The sequence below is a fragment of the Microcaecilia unicolor genome, chromosome 6, assembly GCF_901765095.1.
Source record: "Microcaecilia unicolor chromosome 6, aMicUni1.1, whole genome shotgun sequence".
Taxonomy (NCBI): Eukaryota; Metazoa; Chordata; class Amphibia; order Gymnophiona; family Siphonopidae; genus Microcaecilia; species Microcaecilia unicolor.
Genome location: NC_044036.1, coordinates 61,525,773 through 61,541,281, shown reverse-complemented (window position 1 = coordinate 61,541,281; position 15,509 = coordinate 61,525,773). Strand labels below are relative to the sequence as shown.

The 15,509-nt window shown below is 49.1% G+C and overlaps 1 protein-coding gene across 1 annotated transcript in view; it reads right to left on the bottom strand.

Moving 5' to 3' along the window:
* Positions 1-13,004: 13,004 nt before the first annotated feature.
* The window catches only part of RPF1 (ribosome production factor 1 homolog), a 35,626-nt gene continuing 33,121 nt past the window's right edge, over positions 13,005-15,509 (bottom strand). Inside the window, exon 9 of the mRNA XM_030205785.1 lies at positions 13,005-13,154. Coding sequence (XP_030061645.1) covers positions 13,113-13,154 — 42 coding nt within the window. The 3' untranslated portion in view covers positions 13,005-13,112. The remainder of the gene's footprint in view (positions 13,155-15,509) is intronic.

The window sequence follows — 15,509 nt, the reverse complement described above, 5'->3', positions numbered from 1 at the left end:
TTTTCAGAATATCTACAGCGAGTAATAGTGCATGTGAATCCTCTCTCACAATCTTATGAATGTTATAAATGGGGGGGGGGGGGGGGGGGGGGGGGGGTTACTTCAGTTCTGATGTTACATATAGGCTGGTTTCAGCTGCTTTTCTAGCTATTTCTGAACATCAGTTTCTTTGGAAAATTGTCTCCAAAGAACGTTGCTGTGGTCTGTCATAAAAAATGGCTGCAATCATCTGGAAGAACAGGGATCTTTCCTTCTTTGAATTAGGGCTCATGTATCATAGCTGCCTAAACAGGCAGCTATGTAATAATGCCCAATTGGTCCCCTTTTAAGGCTGTGGTCCTGACAGAAGACACCCAAATTACAGACAGAACAGGTTTAGAACCCCTGAGATGGAAGAAAAGCTGATCTGGCTGCAGGAAAGGGAGTAAGGTGCCCCTACCCTGATAGGCTGAGAAAGGTAAAACAGAAGTTGGCAATCAGTGGGAGGGGTGTGGATAATGCTCAGTCCCCTGGTCAACCAGAGTGTGTTGGAGCACTTCTCATACTCGTGTTGACAGGTAAACTCCTGCTACCATCTACCCCCATAGGCCTTCGAGGAGGCAACGGCCTTCAAGAAATAGTATATTTCAAATATCCTTCTTCAGTTTTCTTCCACTACTACTTTGCTGGCCTGCTTGTGTTCTGTATCAGCACTCATCCAAAACTCCAGTTAGCAGATTCTACAGCTATACCTTAGTTCTAGGTTCAGTCCTCAGCTAGACGCCTTTCTAGCAGGTAGTCCAGTTGGCAACTATATCACAAACAATCTTTTTCCTTACCAGCTTGTTTTAAGCATGACTTATTTGGGTACTAGTAAAAAAGGCCCGTTTCCAAAACAAATGAAACGGGCGCTAGCATGTGGTTTTGTTAACGTTTTTTTTTCTGTTTGATATAAAGGGATGTAACTGTTTTTGAAAATGTTTTTTTTTTTAAAGTTGTATTTTAATTCTTGACAACATTTTTTACATTTAATTGTAAAGAATATGTTTTTATTTTTATAATGTTTTTTACAAACAGATAAAAAGTTTAACTGTTGAGCTACATAAATCTGTTTAAGAAATGCATTAGAAGACATATAAACTATTTCAAAGATAACATAGATGTTCATGTGTTACTATGAGTTTTAAAAGTAACGTGGACTTTTGAGTTGGTACACATGGGGGCAAGGGTAGGGTATGTAGCAGGGTTGGTGCACATGAGGGTACGGGCTAGGAAAAGGTCAGGGTCTTATTTTTTTATGTACATAAATTGTTTTTAGTTTTTCTGGATAGGTGGGAGTGTAGGGGAAAGATGAGAGTTGTTGGACATGGGGGGAGGTGAAGATAGAAAATAGTGGAGGACTGGGAACAGAGGAGATAGTAAGGCAGTAGGGCAGGGGAGAGTGGACAGTTGTGGTCATGGTGGCAAGGGCAAAGTAGACAGCAGAGTTGCTGCCCATGAGGTCAGGGGCTAGGAAGAGGTCAGGGTTTGTTTTTTTTGTTGTAGATGGGTGGGAGAGTAGGGGAAAGGTGACTGTTGTTGGACATGGGGGGGGAGGGCAGGAGAGAAAGGAGTGGAGGAGGGGTGGGTAGTGAGGAGAGACGAAGGTAGTAGGGCAGATGAGAGAGGACAGTTGTGGACATGGGGGCAAGTGCAGTGTACACAGCAGGATTGGTACACATGAGGACAGGAGATAAGTACAGAGCAGGGTTATTGGTGATCTGGTCAGGGTAGGGGAGAGAGGAGTTTTGCTGCTCATGAGGGTTGAGCAGAGGATTTCTTTATATGGGGGGGATAGTAGTGGACACAGTACAGTGTGTGGATGGGTGAAAGACTAATACAGTAAGTGTCATGCATACATTATACACTTTATGAAATAGTGTTACAATACATGTGTCAGCTGTAGAATCAAAATCTGTTCCTCAGTTGTATTTTTAAATCTGGCGTGGAGAGTGTGTTTCACTGTGTGTGAGAGAGTGTATGTCCATCTGTGTGACAGAGAGAGACTGTGAGTGTGTCTGTGAGAATGAAACTATGTGCCAGGGTTCCCCCTCCCTCTCAGTTCATCTGTCTGTCTCACTTGCAGGGGTTCCTCCCCTCCCTGTGCTTGTAAATTGAGATGGACCACTGTTTGTGTTAGAGGGTGGTTGCAATGTGTCAGTAATTATTTTTTTATTTTTGGGGGGGGGTGGGGGGGTTAGGTGGTTGGGGTATATGCTCTGCTGGTAAACTGTGATAGTTTGTTCTGTTGTGCCAGGGTTTTTTTTTTTTTTTTTTTTGTGTGTGGTCTTTTGTGGAGGACGGGTTTGTGAAGGGGGGCTTTTTTTATAAATGTGTTTGTAAGGGGGTTAGCTTTTGTTTTGTTTTGTTTTTTGTGCTGAAGCAGCAGTTTTTTTTTTTTATGGTTGGAAGCGAGAGGAGCATAATTTTTTTTTTTTTTTTTTTCTTCCTGGTTTAGACCGACATAAGGATAACGTTAGTAGTGAAATGTGTTGCTGTTAGCTGCACTGTCTTTTTAAGTGTGTCGGTCCGTCGGGGGATTGATTTTTTAATTTCTGAAGAGGGATGCGCCACGGGGGAGCAGCGCTGTCTTGTATTGGTTTTTCGGGGGCTGAGTCATTTTAATGAGGTTTTTCGGAGGTCCGGAGCTTGTGTGAGGATGGTTGGGCAGGTTGTCAGCCAGTTCGCTAAAGGAACCGGAGGAGGGGGGGGGGTGTCGGTTTTTGTTGAAGGGGGTTCCGGTTGTGCGGCTGCTTTTTTCCAGCCACAGTGAAAGAAATCGTAGGCAGGTGAGGAGTAGGGAAACACGCTCCGCGTTTTATGTGCTTCGGTCGCTGATTTGTACTGGCTGGCTCACGCTGAGGATGGTTGGGCACGTCCTCAGCCGGTTCGCTAAAGGAGCCGGGGGGGGGGGGGGGGTGTCGGTTTTTGTTGAAAGGGGTTCCGGTTGTGTGGCAGCTTTTTTCCCCACACACAGTGAAAGAAATCGTAGGCAGGTGAGGAGTAGGGGAACACGCGGAGCGTGTTTCCCTACTGTTTTCTGTGCTTCGGTCGCTGATTTGTACTGGCTGTACTGGCTGGCTCACGGGTAAGCCTACCAGTTGGGCGGTAAGTTTCAGATGGTGAGGGGCTGTTTTTAGATCTACAAATTTTCACACATACCCCTACCTTGCGGTGGTCGTCTGCTTTCGTTCGTGCTCAGATAATCAGCCGTTTCCCTACTGTTTTCTGTGCTTCGGTCGCTGATTTGTACTGGCTGTACTGGCTGGCTCACGGGTAAGCCTACCAGTTGGGCGGTAAGTTTCAGATGGTGAGGGGCTGTTTTTAGATCTACAAATTTTCACACATACCCCTACCTTGCGGTGGTCGTCTGCTTTCGTTCGTGCTCAGATAATCAGCCGTTCGGTTCTCCTCTTTTCTCTTTGTTTTTGTGATAATTAGTTGCTGCTGGTAGTGACTGCTCCTCCCTTCTTACCTTGTTGTTCTCTCTGATTGGTCCTTGTAACGTCGCATTTCGTTGCTTGGTTACGTTGGGGCAGAGACGTGGCTGGGAGTGACGTCAGATGGCTTCAAGGCTTCAGGCTTCCGGCTTCAAGCTTCCGGCTTCACAGAACGTTGTCCTCAGAACTCAGGCTTCCGGCTTCAAGCTTCCGACTTCACAGAACGTTGTCTTCAGAACGTTCACGGTGCGTTTTATTATATTAGATTGTACATTTCCATGCTCTCCTCTTTTGGCTTTACCCAGTTAATTGGCCCAGGTTCCTCACCTTCCTTCAAGGCTAAACCTAGAGCTTACCAGACAGGATGGCAGCCCTCAGTGTCATATTGTAAGGAGCATTAGGCAACACTAATTCCCCAAACTCCTATTCCATCAGTGCTTCACCCTATTGGGTTCAAATAGCCATTTGGGGTTACCTGTACTCTATCCCCCTTCCACTGTGCATCCCTACAGCCTGCCAGAAGACATGTTTAATTTGATGTAATCTCAAGGCTATAAGATTTGGTCTCATGATATAAAATTAAACATGTATGATGCTGCTAGTAGATGCATGATGGGAGAAGGATAGCATGTGGCTAATACTGTAATGCCTCTGCATCGTTCCATGGTGCAACCTCACCTTGAGTATTGTCCTTCCATTTAGCGCTTTAGAAATGTTAAGTACATAAGTAGTGCCATACTGGGAAAGACCAAAGGTCCATCTAGCCCAGCATCCTGTCACCGACAGTGGCCAATCCAGGTCAAGGGCACCTGGCACGCTCCCCAAACGTAAAAACATTCCAGACAAGTTATACCTAAAAATGCGGAATTTTTCAAAGTCCATTTAATAGCGGTCTATGGACTTGTCCTTTAGGAATCTATCTAACCCCTTTTTAAACTCCGTCAAGCTAACCGCCCGTACCACGTTCTCCGGCAACGAATTCCAGAGTCTAATTACACGTTGGGTGAAGAAAAAGTTTCTCCGATTCGTTTTAAATTTACCACACTGTAGCTTCAATTCATGCCCTCTAGTCCTAGTATTTTTGGATAGCGTGAACAGTCGCTTCACATCCACCCGATCCATTCCACTCATTATTTTATACACTTCTAACATATCTCCCCTCAGCCGTCTCTTCTCCAAGCTGAAAAGCCCTAGCCTTCTCAGCCTCTCTTCATAGGAAAGTCGTCCCATCCCCACTATCATTTTCGTCGCCCTTCGCTGTACCTTTTCCAATTCTACTATATCTTTTTTGAGATACGGAGACCAGTACTGAACACAATACTCCAGGTGCGGTCGCACCATGGAGCGATACAACGGCATTATAACATCCGCACACCTGGACTCCATACCCTTCCTAATAACACCCAACATTCTATTCGCTTTCCTAGCCGCAGCAGCACACTGAGCAGAAGGTTTCAGCGTATCATCGACGACGACACCCAGATCCCTTTCTTGATCCGTAACTCCTAACGCGGAACCTTGCAAGACGTAGCTATAATTCGGGTTCCTCTTACCCACATGCATCACTTTGCACTTGTCAACATTGAACTTCATCTGCCACTTGCACGCCCATTCTCCCAGTCTCGCAAGGTCCTCCTGTAATCGTTCACATTCCTCCTGCGACTTGACGATCCTGAATAATTTTGTGTCATCGGCGAATTTAATTACCTCACTAGTTATTCCCATCTCTAGGTCATTTATAAATACATTAAAAAGCAACGGACCCAGCACAGACCCCTGCGGGACCCCACTAACTACCCTCCTCCGCTGAGAATACTGGCCACGCAATCCTACTCTCTGCTTCCTATCTTTCAACCAGTTCTTAATCCATAATAATACCCTACCTCCGATTCCATGACTCTGCAATTTCTTCAGGAGTCTTTCGTGCGGTACTTTGTCAAACGCCTTCTGAAAATCCAGATATACAATATCAACCGGCTCCCCATTGTCCACATGTTTGCTTACCTCCTCAAAAAAATGCATTAGATTGGTGAGGCAAGACTTCCCTTCACTAAATCCGTGCTGACTTTGTCTCATCAGTCCATGTTTTTGTATATGCTCTGCAATTTTAGTAGTAGTAGTTTCCATATCATCATGCTGATCAATCCATAGACTGGTGGGTTGTGTCCATCTACCAGCAGGTGGAGATAGAGAGCAATCCTTTTGCCTCCCTATATGTGGTCATGTGCTGCCGGAAACTCCTCAGTATGTTCTCTATCTCAGCAGGTGGTGGTCACACACAGCAGCAGCTCTGGCTAGGCCTCCAAGCCTAATTTTTAGGTTTTGTTGAGTGCCTGGGGTTGAGGGCTCTTCTTGAGCAAGTGCAAACCTGGTGGTGCCAGGTCCCTCCTTTTCTCCCCCCTCCCGCTGGCTCCGTTTAAAAAAAAAAAAAAAAATTTTGACCGTCCTTAAGGGCGTTTATTTCAACGTTTATTTAAACGTTTATTGCAGCTACTCACTGGGACACAAGGTCGTTACAGCTTGGAGCGAGAAGCAGGTAATTTTTACCTTTTTATAGCGGGCAGGGGGTTCCCCGATTGATCTCCACGTGGCCTATGGCGTCGGAGGGTGAGGGCGCGAAGAATCGCTCCCCGGACCGCGTGTGCGCTTCTAGCGGGGATGCGGGGGTTTTAGTCTGATTCGCCCTTGTTGGGTGTCAGTTTGGAGGCCGGTCAGTGTCCCGGGTCTTCCTCCGGCGCGGCGGTTTTTCCCGCCATAAACGCCCATCCCCCGCTGCTCGCCTCCGCCATCTTGGCCGGCCACTCTGCTCGGACGACTTCTTGGGCCGCCCTTGAGCTGGGAGACGTTCATGCCATGGCCGCCCTTGATTTGGGCGACAGCAAAAAAGCGGCTAAAGTTAAGCGCCGTTTCCCGTGCGGCTCCTTCGCGGAGTGTCGCGCCGGACGCCATCTTGGATGCGCAGCATGGTTCTCTCCCGCTCTTGCGAGCGCCGGTTGAGGGTGCGTCTAGGGCTGTGGCCCAGGCTGCTGAATTGCACAGTTTGGGGGGTTTTTCCCCCGAGTTTATTTTGCTGCTGCATCAGGCCTTCCTTATGCAGAACGCTGCCCCTTCTCCCTTGTCCAATAAAGGGTTGAGGCCCCCGGCAGTAAACGCCCTCGGGTGGATGCCCAGGCCTTAGAGGACGCTGTTTCCTATGATGTAGATGAGGGCAGCGTATCTGAGTTCTCCCAACGGTCCTTTGGGGATTCCTTGGAAGAGACGGATTCCCGCTCGGATGGAGCGGATGACCCCTCTGCAGCACGGATCTTTCGCTCAGAGGATTTGCCCAACCTGTTAATGCAGGCCATGAGCATTTTGAAGATTTCCTCTCCGGAGGACGTCTCTCCCTCAGCCCCTGTTGGCTCCGCCATTATGCTGGGGACGAAGCGCCCGCCTAGAACCTTCCACGTGCATGATGCCATGCACACCTTAATTTCGGCTCAATGGGATGTCCCGGAAGCGAGCCTCAAAGTGGCTAGGGCTATGTCCCGCCTCTATCCTTTGCCTGAAAGTGAGCGTGAGGCCTTTGTTTGGCCTACCGTGGATTCTTTAATCACTGCGGTGACTAAGAAAACGGCGTTACCGGTGGAAGGTGGCACGGCACTAAAGGACGCCCAAGACAGAAGATTGGAAGCGGCTTTAAGGTCGTCCTTCGAGGCGGCTGCCTTAAGTTTGCAGGCCTCAGTTTGCGGCTCCTATGTGGCCAGGGCGTGCCTGACGGTGCAGCGGGCTTCCCCCTCGGATCCTTCCTTGAGGGATGACTGGCCGGCCCTGGAATCGGGCTTGGCTTATTTGGCAGACTTACTGTATGATGTCTTGAGAGCCTCGGCTAAAGGCATGGCTCAGACAGTCTCTGCGCGGCGCTGGCTTTGGCTGAAACATTGGTCTGCGGACCACGCCGCTAAGTCCCGCCTGGCTAAGTTGCCTTTTAAAGGCAAGCTGCTCTTTGGGGTCGAGCTGGACAAAATCGTGACCGATCTCGGCACGTCTAAGGGCAAGAGGTTACCAGAGGTCAGGGCTCGGGCTAGTGCTCGCCCTGGTATCTCCAGAGGACGGTTTCAGGAAGCCCGTCGGTACCGCCCGGGCAAGTCGGGCTCCTCTGCCCCCTCTTCCTTCAAAAGGAACTTCTCCCCCAAGCAGCATTCCTTTCGCAGAGACCGCCGTCCCGGAGGTGCGCCCTCCGGTCCTCCCCCAGGGTCTCGTACCCAATGACGGGGTCCAGGTCCATGGCCCAGTGCAGATTGGAGGACGGGTGTCCTCGTTTCTGGGCGAGTGGACAAGAGTAACTTCAGACGCTTGGGTGCTGGAAGTCATCAGAGACGGCTACAAGCTAGAGTTCTGCCGACCCTTAAGAGACGGGTTTGTACTCTCTCCCTGCAAGTCTCCGGTCAAAGCTGTAGCAGTGCAGCAGACCTTGGACAACCTGATACGCCTGGGTGCGGTCGTTCCGGTGCCAGAAAATCAGCTTGGCAAGGGACGTTACTCCATTTACTTTGTGGTACCAAAGAAAGGAGGTTCTGTCCGGCCTATCCTCGACCTCAAAGGGGTCAATCGGGCCTTGAAAGTGCGGCACTTTCGCATGGAGACTCTCCGCTCTGTTATAGCGGCAGTGAAGGCAGGAGAGTTCTTGGCTTCCTTGGACATCAAGGAAGCGTACCTGCATATTCCCATCTGGCCTCCTCATCAACGCTTTCTGCGTTTTGCAGTCCTGGGACGAAACTTCCAGTTCAGAGCCCTCCCTTTTGGGTTGGCTACTGCTCCGCGGACCTTCTCCAAAGTAATGGTGGTCATCGCGGCCTTCCTGCGAAAGGAAGGAGTACAAGTCCATCCTTATCTGGACGACTGGTTGATCCGAGCCCACTCTTATGCAGAGTGCGGCAAAGCTGTGGACCGGGTAGTTGCTCTTTTGAGCTCCCTGGGGTGGATCATGAACTGGGAGAAGAGCCAGCTGCGCCCGACTCAGTCCCTGGAGTATCTGGGAGTTCGATTCGACACCCAAGTGGGCAGAGTGTTCTTGCCAGACAATCGGATTGTCAAACTTCAGGCTCAGGTGGACCAGTTCCTAGTAGCCTCTCCTCTTCGGGCTTGGGACTATGTGCAGCTGTTGGGCTCTATGACGGCCACGATGGAAGTAGTGCCCTGGGCCAGGGCTCATATGAGACCACTACAACTCTCTCTGCTGCAGTGCTGGACTCTGATGTCGAAGGATTATGCTGTGCGCCTTCCCTTGGTCCCGGCAGTGCGCAAGGCGCTGAGCTGGTGGATGCAGACAGACAAGTTGTCTGCAGGAATGCCTCTGGTGACCCTGGAGTAGATTGTCGTCACGACGGACGCCTCTTTGTCGGGCTGGGGAGCCCACTGCTTGGGAAGGACAGCGCAGGGGCTCTGGTCTCCTGCAGAGGCAAAGTGGTCTATCAACCTCCTGGAACTCAGAGCCATTCAGTTGGCGCTTTTGGAGTTCATCCCGGTATTGGCGTTGAAGCCAGTACGGGTCCTGTCGGACAATGCCACGGCTGTGGCCTATGTCAACCGCCAGGGAGGTACCAAGAGCGCCCCTCTAGCCAAGGAGGCCATGAATCTATGCCAGTGGGCGGAAGCGAACCTGGAACAGCTGTCAGCGGCCCACATTGCCGGAGTCATGAATGTCAAGGCGGACTTTCTCAGTCGCCATACCTTGGAGCCCGGAGAGTGGCAGCTATCTGCTCAGGCGTTCTTGGACATCACGAAGCGCTGGGGCCAGCCGAGCCTAGATCTGATGGCGTCATCGGCCAATTGCCAAGCTTTTTCAGCAGAGGACGGGACCCTCGATCTCTGGGAGTAGATGCTCTTCTCCAACAGTGGCCGACACAAGAGCTTCTCTATGTGTTCCCGCCCTGGCCCATGTTGGGCAGGGTACTAGACCGGGTGGCAAAGCATCCGGGCCGGATAATCCTGGTGGGTCCGGACTGGCCCAGACGTCCCTGGTATGCGGACTTGATCAGGCTCTCAGTCGACGATCCTCTGCGGCTGCCAGTGGAGCAGGGCCTGTTACATCAGGGTCCCGTGGTGATGGAGGATCCCTTCCCCTTTGGTCTTACGGCCTGGCTATTGAGCGGCAGCGTCTGAGAAAGAAGGGCTTCTCAGACAAGGTCATCGCCACTATGCTGAGAGCGAGGAAGCGCTCTACTTCTACTGCTTACGCCAGGGTTTGGCGTACCTTTGCAGCGTGGTGTGAAGCAAGCTCACTTTCTCCCTTCACTGCTCCAATTTCTTCAGTGTTGGCGTTCCTGCAAGAAGGTCTGGAGAAAGGCCTGTCGCTCAGTTCCCTTAAAGTCCAGGTAGCGGCTCTGGCTTGCTTCAGGGGCCGCCTGAAGGGTGCTTCCCTGGCTTCGCAGCCAGATGTGGTGCGTTTTCTCAGTGCCCTCCTCTGCACTCAGTGGTGCCTGCGTGGAATCTCAACCTGGTGCTAAGAGCCTTGCAGAAGCCGCCTTTTGAACCCTTGTCTAGGGAATCTCTGAAAGACCTGACGTTGAAAGCAGTCTTTTTGGTGGCTATCACTTCAGCCAGAAGAGTTTCCGAGCTCCAGGCACTCTCAAGTCGAGAGCCTTTTCTGCAGTTCACTGAGGCAGGAGTGTCTATTCGCACAGTGCCTTCCTTCCTGCCCAAGATTGTTTCTCGCTTCCATGTGAATCAGCAGCTCTGTCTCCCTTCCTTTCGTAGGGAGGACTACCCAGAGGAATACTCTGTTCTCAAATATCTGGATGTGAGACGAGTCATCATCAGATACTTGGAAGTGACCAATGATTTCCGGAAATCGGATCATCTGTTTGTCCTGTTTGCAGGTCCTCGTAAAGGTCTGCAGGCTTCTAAGCCTACAGTGGCAAGATGGGTCAAGGAAGCCATTGCAGCGGCTTATGTGGCTGCGGGGAAGGTGCCGCCTATCCAGCTGAAAGCTCACTCCACTAGAGCTCAGGTGGCCTCGATGGCAGAGGCTGGGTCCGTCTCCTTGGAAGAGATTTGCAAGGCAGCAACTTGGGCATCGGCCCATACCTTCTCCAGGCATTACCGCTTGGCTGTGGCTGCTCGGGCGGAGGCCCGGTTTGGAGCTTCAGTGTTGCGGTCAGGGATTTCAATGTCCCGCCCTGGGTGAGTACTGCTTCGGTACATCCCACCAGTCTATGGATTGATCAGCATGATGATATGGAAGGTAAAATTATGTATCATACCTGATAATTTTCTTTCCATTAATCATAGCTGATCAGTCCATAGTCCCTCCCAGATATCTGTATTGGTTATATTCTGGTTGCATTTCAGGTTCAAGTTTAGTCTTCAGTTCCTGTTGAGGAGGACTTCGTGTTCAAGTTTTTCAATGGATTCTTCAAGAGTTGAGACGAATTTGTTACAGGGAGCTGCTGCATTCCTCTCCCCTCCGTTTTACGGGGCTGGATTGAGACTTAAATTCTGCCGGCGCTCCCTCCCGCTTCGTGCGGCAGTAGGGCAGCTTTGTACCCCTCCCGTTTCGGCAGTGTTAGGGTCAGTCAGTTCCTCCCGCGGTTGCAGGATAAGCCAGATCCCCCGCATCGGCAGGTGTGGTGTCCCTCCCCCGCTCCGCGGGGATGAGCTGGACGGATTCCCCTCCCCCACTTGTGTGGGGATGAGCTGGGTTAATTCCCCTCCCCCGTTTCGGCGGTGGTGAGCTGGGCAGAGTGTCCCTTTGTGGGTGTAATTCTCTAAGTGCTGAGTCCTGAGGATGGAGCTTGGATATCAACATACTGAGGAGTTTTCGGCAGCACATGACCACATATAGGGAGGCAAAAGGATTGCTCTCCATCTCCACCTGCTGGTAGATGGACACAACCCACCAGTCTATGGATTGATCAGCTATGATTAATGGAAAGAAAATTATCAGGTATGATACATAATTTTACCATTGCATTCAGTTACGTTAAGGCTGGACAACTACCAATTAAAACTGCAAATGTGTTAGTGCCTTTCCTGCAGGGATAATGAGAAAAACCCAACAATGAAACTACGATTGCAAGGTGTGTGAAACGGCAGTGGATTCCTTTAACTTTTAAGGCACTGTGTACTAGTCAGTTTAAAGAGCCAAACAAGCATTTGTAAAAATCAGTATTAAGTATTCTTTGTGGGAGTGATGGGGAATGAATGAATGTTTTAATATGTTCATGATAAATAAATTGTAATTGAATAAATAAGATTTTGCTTATAATCTAGAGTTAATTATTGGGATTTTTGTAAGCAACTCCAGTTTGATTTCAGGAGCCCCTGAATTTTGATATAAGTTAAAATTTAATGCCAAGAAGTGCTACTACTAAGTGCTGAGTGATGTATTTGGGGTGCAGAAATCCAAAAGATGATGTACCAGATAGGAAAGAGATTGATAAGCACAGCTGATGAGGGAACCTTGGGGTGATGGTGTTTTGAATCTCAAGGTGATGAAACAAGGCAGTGGCCACAGCAGGATGCCAGGCTGCAGAGAGAGGGGTATAACCAGCAGAAAAAAAGATGTTGATGCCCCTGTACAAGTTGTTGGTGAGGCCCTACTTGGAGGTCATATCATGCCAAGGATGAAAAAAGACAAAGCGGTTCAGAGAAAAAGTGATGAAAATGGTATGGGGTTCGTGACACAAGACACACGAGGAAAGACTTAAGGACCTGAACATTAATATCCTGGAGGAGGGGAGACAGGGGTGATGATATAGACAAACCTTTTCCAGAGACAGGAAACTGGTAGAACTAGAGGACATGAATTGAGATTGCAAGGGTTGACTCAGGAATAATGTCAAAGTACTTTTTCATGGAGAGGGTGGTAGATGCCTGGAATGCCCTCCCACAGGATGAAAACAGTAATAGAATTCAAAAATGTGTGGGATAAACACAAAGGAATCCTGTATAGAAGGCATGGAGCACCAGTAACTGGGAAGCAAAGCCAGTGCTGGGCGGACTTTTAAAGTCTATGCCCTGATCGGGGCTAGACCGATTTGGATGGGCTGGAATGGGGCTTCGATGACAACTTCGTTGGATGGAGAACTAAGCCAGTACCAGGTAGACTTCTACAGTCTGTGCTCTGAAAATGGCAAGGACAAATCAAGATCAAGTATACATATGTAGTATCACAACATCCCATATGCTATGAGTTTATCTTGTTAGGCAGACTAGATGGACCGTACAGATATCTGTCATCTATGATGTTACCATGTATGTTACTGGTGCTGTTGACTAACCCAGCAGCTGAAGGTGCAGCCTCTGTAGTACTCCTTTAGTCTTTGGCCGGCACAGAAGAGACTCCTTTTCCTCCCTGGGCCTCAGTCTGGTCATCTCTAACAGATCAGATTCATGCCATGATAGTAGCCTACAAATCAAATAGGGCAGTAACACATTTTTATAAAAAGAAATTATGAAGCAAAATTAAGTTTCTGTATAAGAAATGAGATCTCACTAATTATTCTGAACAGGATATATATGAACACGTAGGAGGGTTCAATAATAAGTACAAAGTTACACATGTGGATTTTGGTTTGGTTTTTATTAAATATTTAGAAATAGCACTTGATCCATGTGTAGCTTTTGCTATTGCCAGAAGACAAATGAGGGTATTTTTCCATAGATGCATCTCTATAAGTGAAATTTTCTCCTACTGGTATCCATTTCATGGCGCTGAAATACAAGCAGAAAATAATTTGACATTAATACACAGAGTGCAGCAGTAACGAGACATACCGGGAGCCAGCACAAGGGTAGGGAAGAGTAGCTACACAGACTCCAACTCAGGGAGCTGAGATGAAGTACAAATAAACACTGTACAGGTACTAGAGATGGTAGTATCCAGGGCTGCCAGGATTCCATACATTTCATTCCTTTGCTACTATAACATCATCAAATCCTGGATGAAAGCTCCTGCGTAGAAACCATGCTAAATTTTACAAACTTCTGGAAGCTGTAGCAATGTGCTCTATGCTTAGTCTGACACAGTGGTGTGCTGGTAAGTTTTTAACAACAGGCTCTCTCCCCACCTCTGTGCCCCACCCCCAAATTGCAGAGCTGGCTAGACCCAGGGAGAGAGTCTTGGGGGGGGGGGGGGGGGGGGGGGCAATGCATTACTCTCTCCAGGAAAAAAAAATGTAAATACTCCCAGGTTCCATTCTAATTCATGTCTAATATGGGATAAAATGTCATAAAATAGATACTCTGAATGTTGAGCACCTGATTCTCATGATGTCTGTTTTAGAAGCTCTTTACCAGGAGGAAAAAAAAAAGTCTGCAGGGTTAGGGTGTCCCTATAACCAGTCCCTCCAAATGACACACCAATTACAATTTATAACAAATTACTACTCTACATATAAAAAGTTATTCACTTATTATACTTCCTCTGCGTACATCTGTATGCACAAGTTGGCATGTTCGAAAATACAACAGTATCCTCCCCACTCCACCCCACCTACATATAACAGACCTCCCCACTCCCCTGGTCCCCCGAGCCACAGGGTCCCAGCACATACCTGAAGGCAACCACCCTGGTGGTCTAGTGGATTCTTTGGGGCAGGAAAGATCCCCAGTCTTTCCTGCCCGCTGCCAGCGCTGACCCTCCCACTGCCGCATCACCCTTTAAAATGACTGCCAAGACTTACAAGGGTGGCCTCGCAAGACTTCAGCAGAAGTCTCGTGAGGCCACCACTGAAGTCTCTGCAGCCATTTTTAACGAGCAATGCGGCAGAGCAGGGGGCCCCACCGCGGCAGCAACTCTCACAAGCTAACCTTTTCCTGTGCTGCGATCCGTCCCGCTCCCCCCAGCACCACCACCAATGCAACTTCCTCTTTCCGCCTGGGTGGATTGCAGCAGAGGAAAAGGTTCACTGCTGTTGCAGCCAGTTTGTAAGTATGCCTGCCGCACTGGGAACCCCAAAGAAGAGAAAATGATACTTGAAAAGGACCAGGAAGGGAGGGATATGGACTGTGATGGAGAGAAGGGGAAGGGCTGCCAGATCAACGGTCCCCCTGGGGCTGTTGCAAGTTAGCCCAGGGGTAGGGGTCTAGAAAAAAAGAAAACCCCAGAGAACAGAGTGTGAGTGGCAGAGAGGTTGGACATAGGGGAGGGGAATATGCTGGATGGAAGGGCATATGGAAGAGAGATGTTGAACCAGGGGATGAGAAATGTTGGACCTGGAGCCGGCAGGAGGGAGGGACAGATGCTGGATCATGGGGGTGACAGGAGGAAAGAACAGCAGGAAACAGAGCGGGAGCAATGCTGGACCATGAGGAGGTGATATGATGGACTGTGGGGGGAGGGAAGAGAAATGGGACAGAATGATGCTGGAGGAAAAAGGATAGGGAGATGTCAGGCCATGAGAGAGAGAGGAGATGCTGGGCTGCAAGAATGGAGGGAGCGGATATACTGGAAATTGTGGAATCATGTGGGAAGCACAGGCCATGAAAAGGAGAGGAGATGCTGGGCTACAAAAATGGAGGGGATATATTGGATTTGCGGAATTGTGTGGGAGAGTACCAGAGAGAGTGGGGGCGCAAGGAGGTGAATGAGAGGATAGTAAGTACAGAGGTAGAAGTGTGGTAATGAGGAGTAGATGAAAGATAAAAGGGAATAGGAGGCTAGGGAAGGCGTGAGATAGGAAAGGAGAGCTAGAGCATGAGAAAGGGAGATGGTTGGTAGGTAGCCTAGACACTACGCTTGGGGTACTGGCTGTAGGCTGTATTAATTGACAGTCACCTCATGTTCGAGCCTCAGGTTTCCTCAGTAGAGAAAAAATCCTTCAGGTCTCTTTGGAAGCCGAGGACAATCAGATCATATTTCACGTCTGACATCTTGATGCTAGTTCAATCCCTCAATTCAATTACTGCAATTCCATCTATGCTGGATGTAAGGAGGGTGTCCTAAGACAGCTGCAAACAGCCCAAAATGCAGCAGCTAGGCTTGTCCTCAAGGTATTGTGTACAGAGCCACTCCATTATTATGGAAGTTGAACTGGCTGCCCATTAAAAGCCAGGATTATTTTTAAA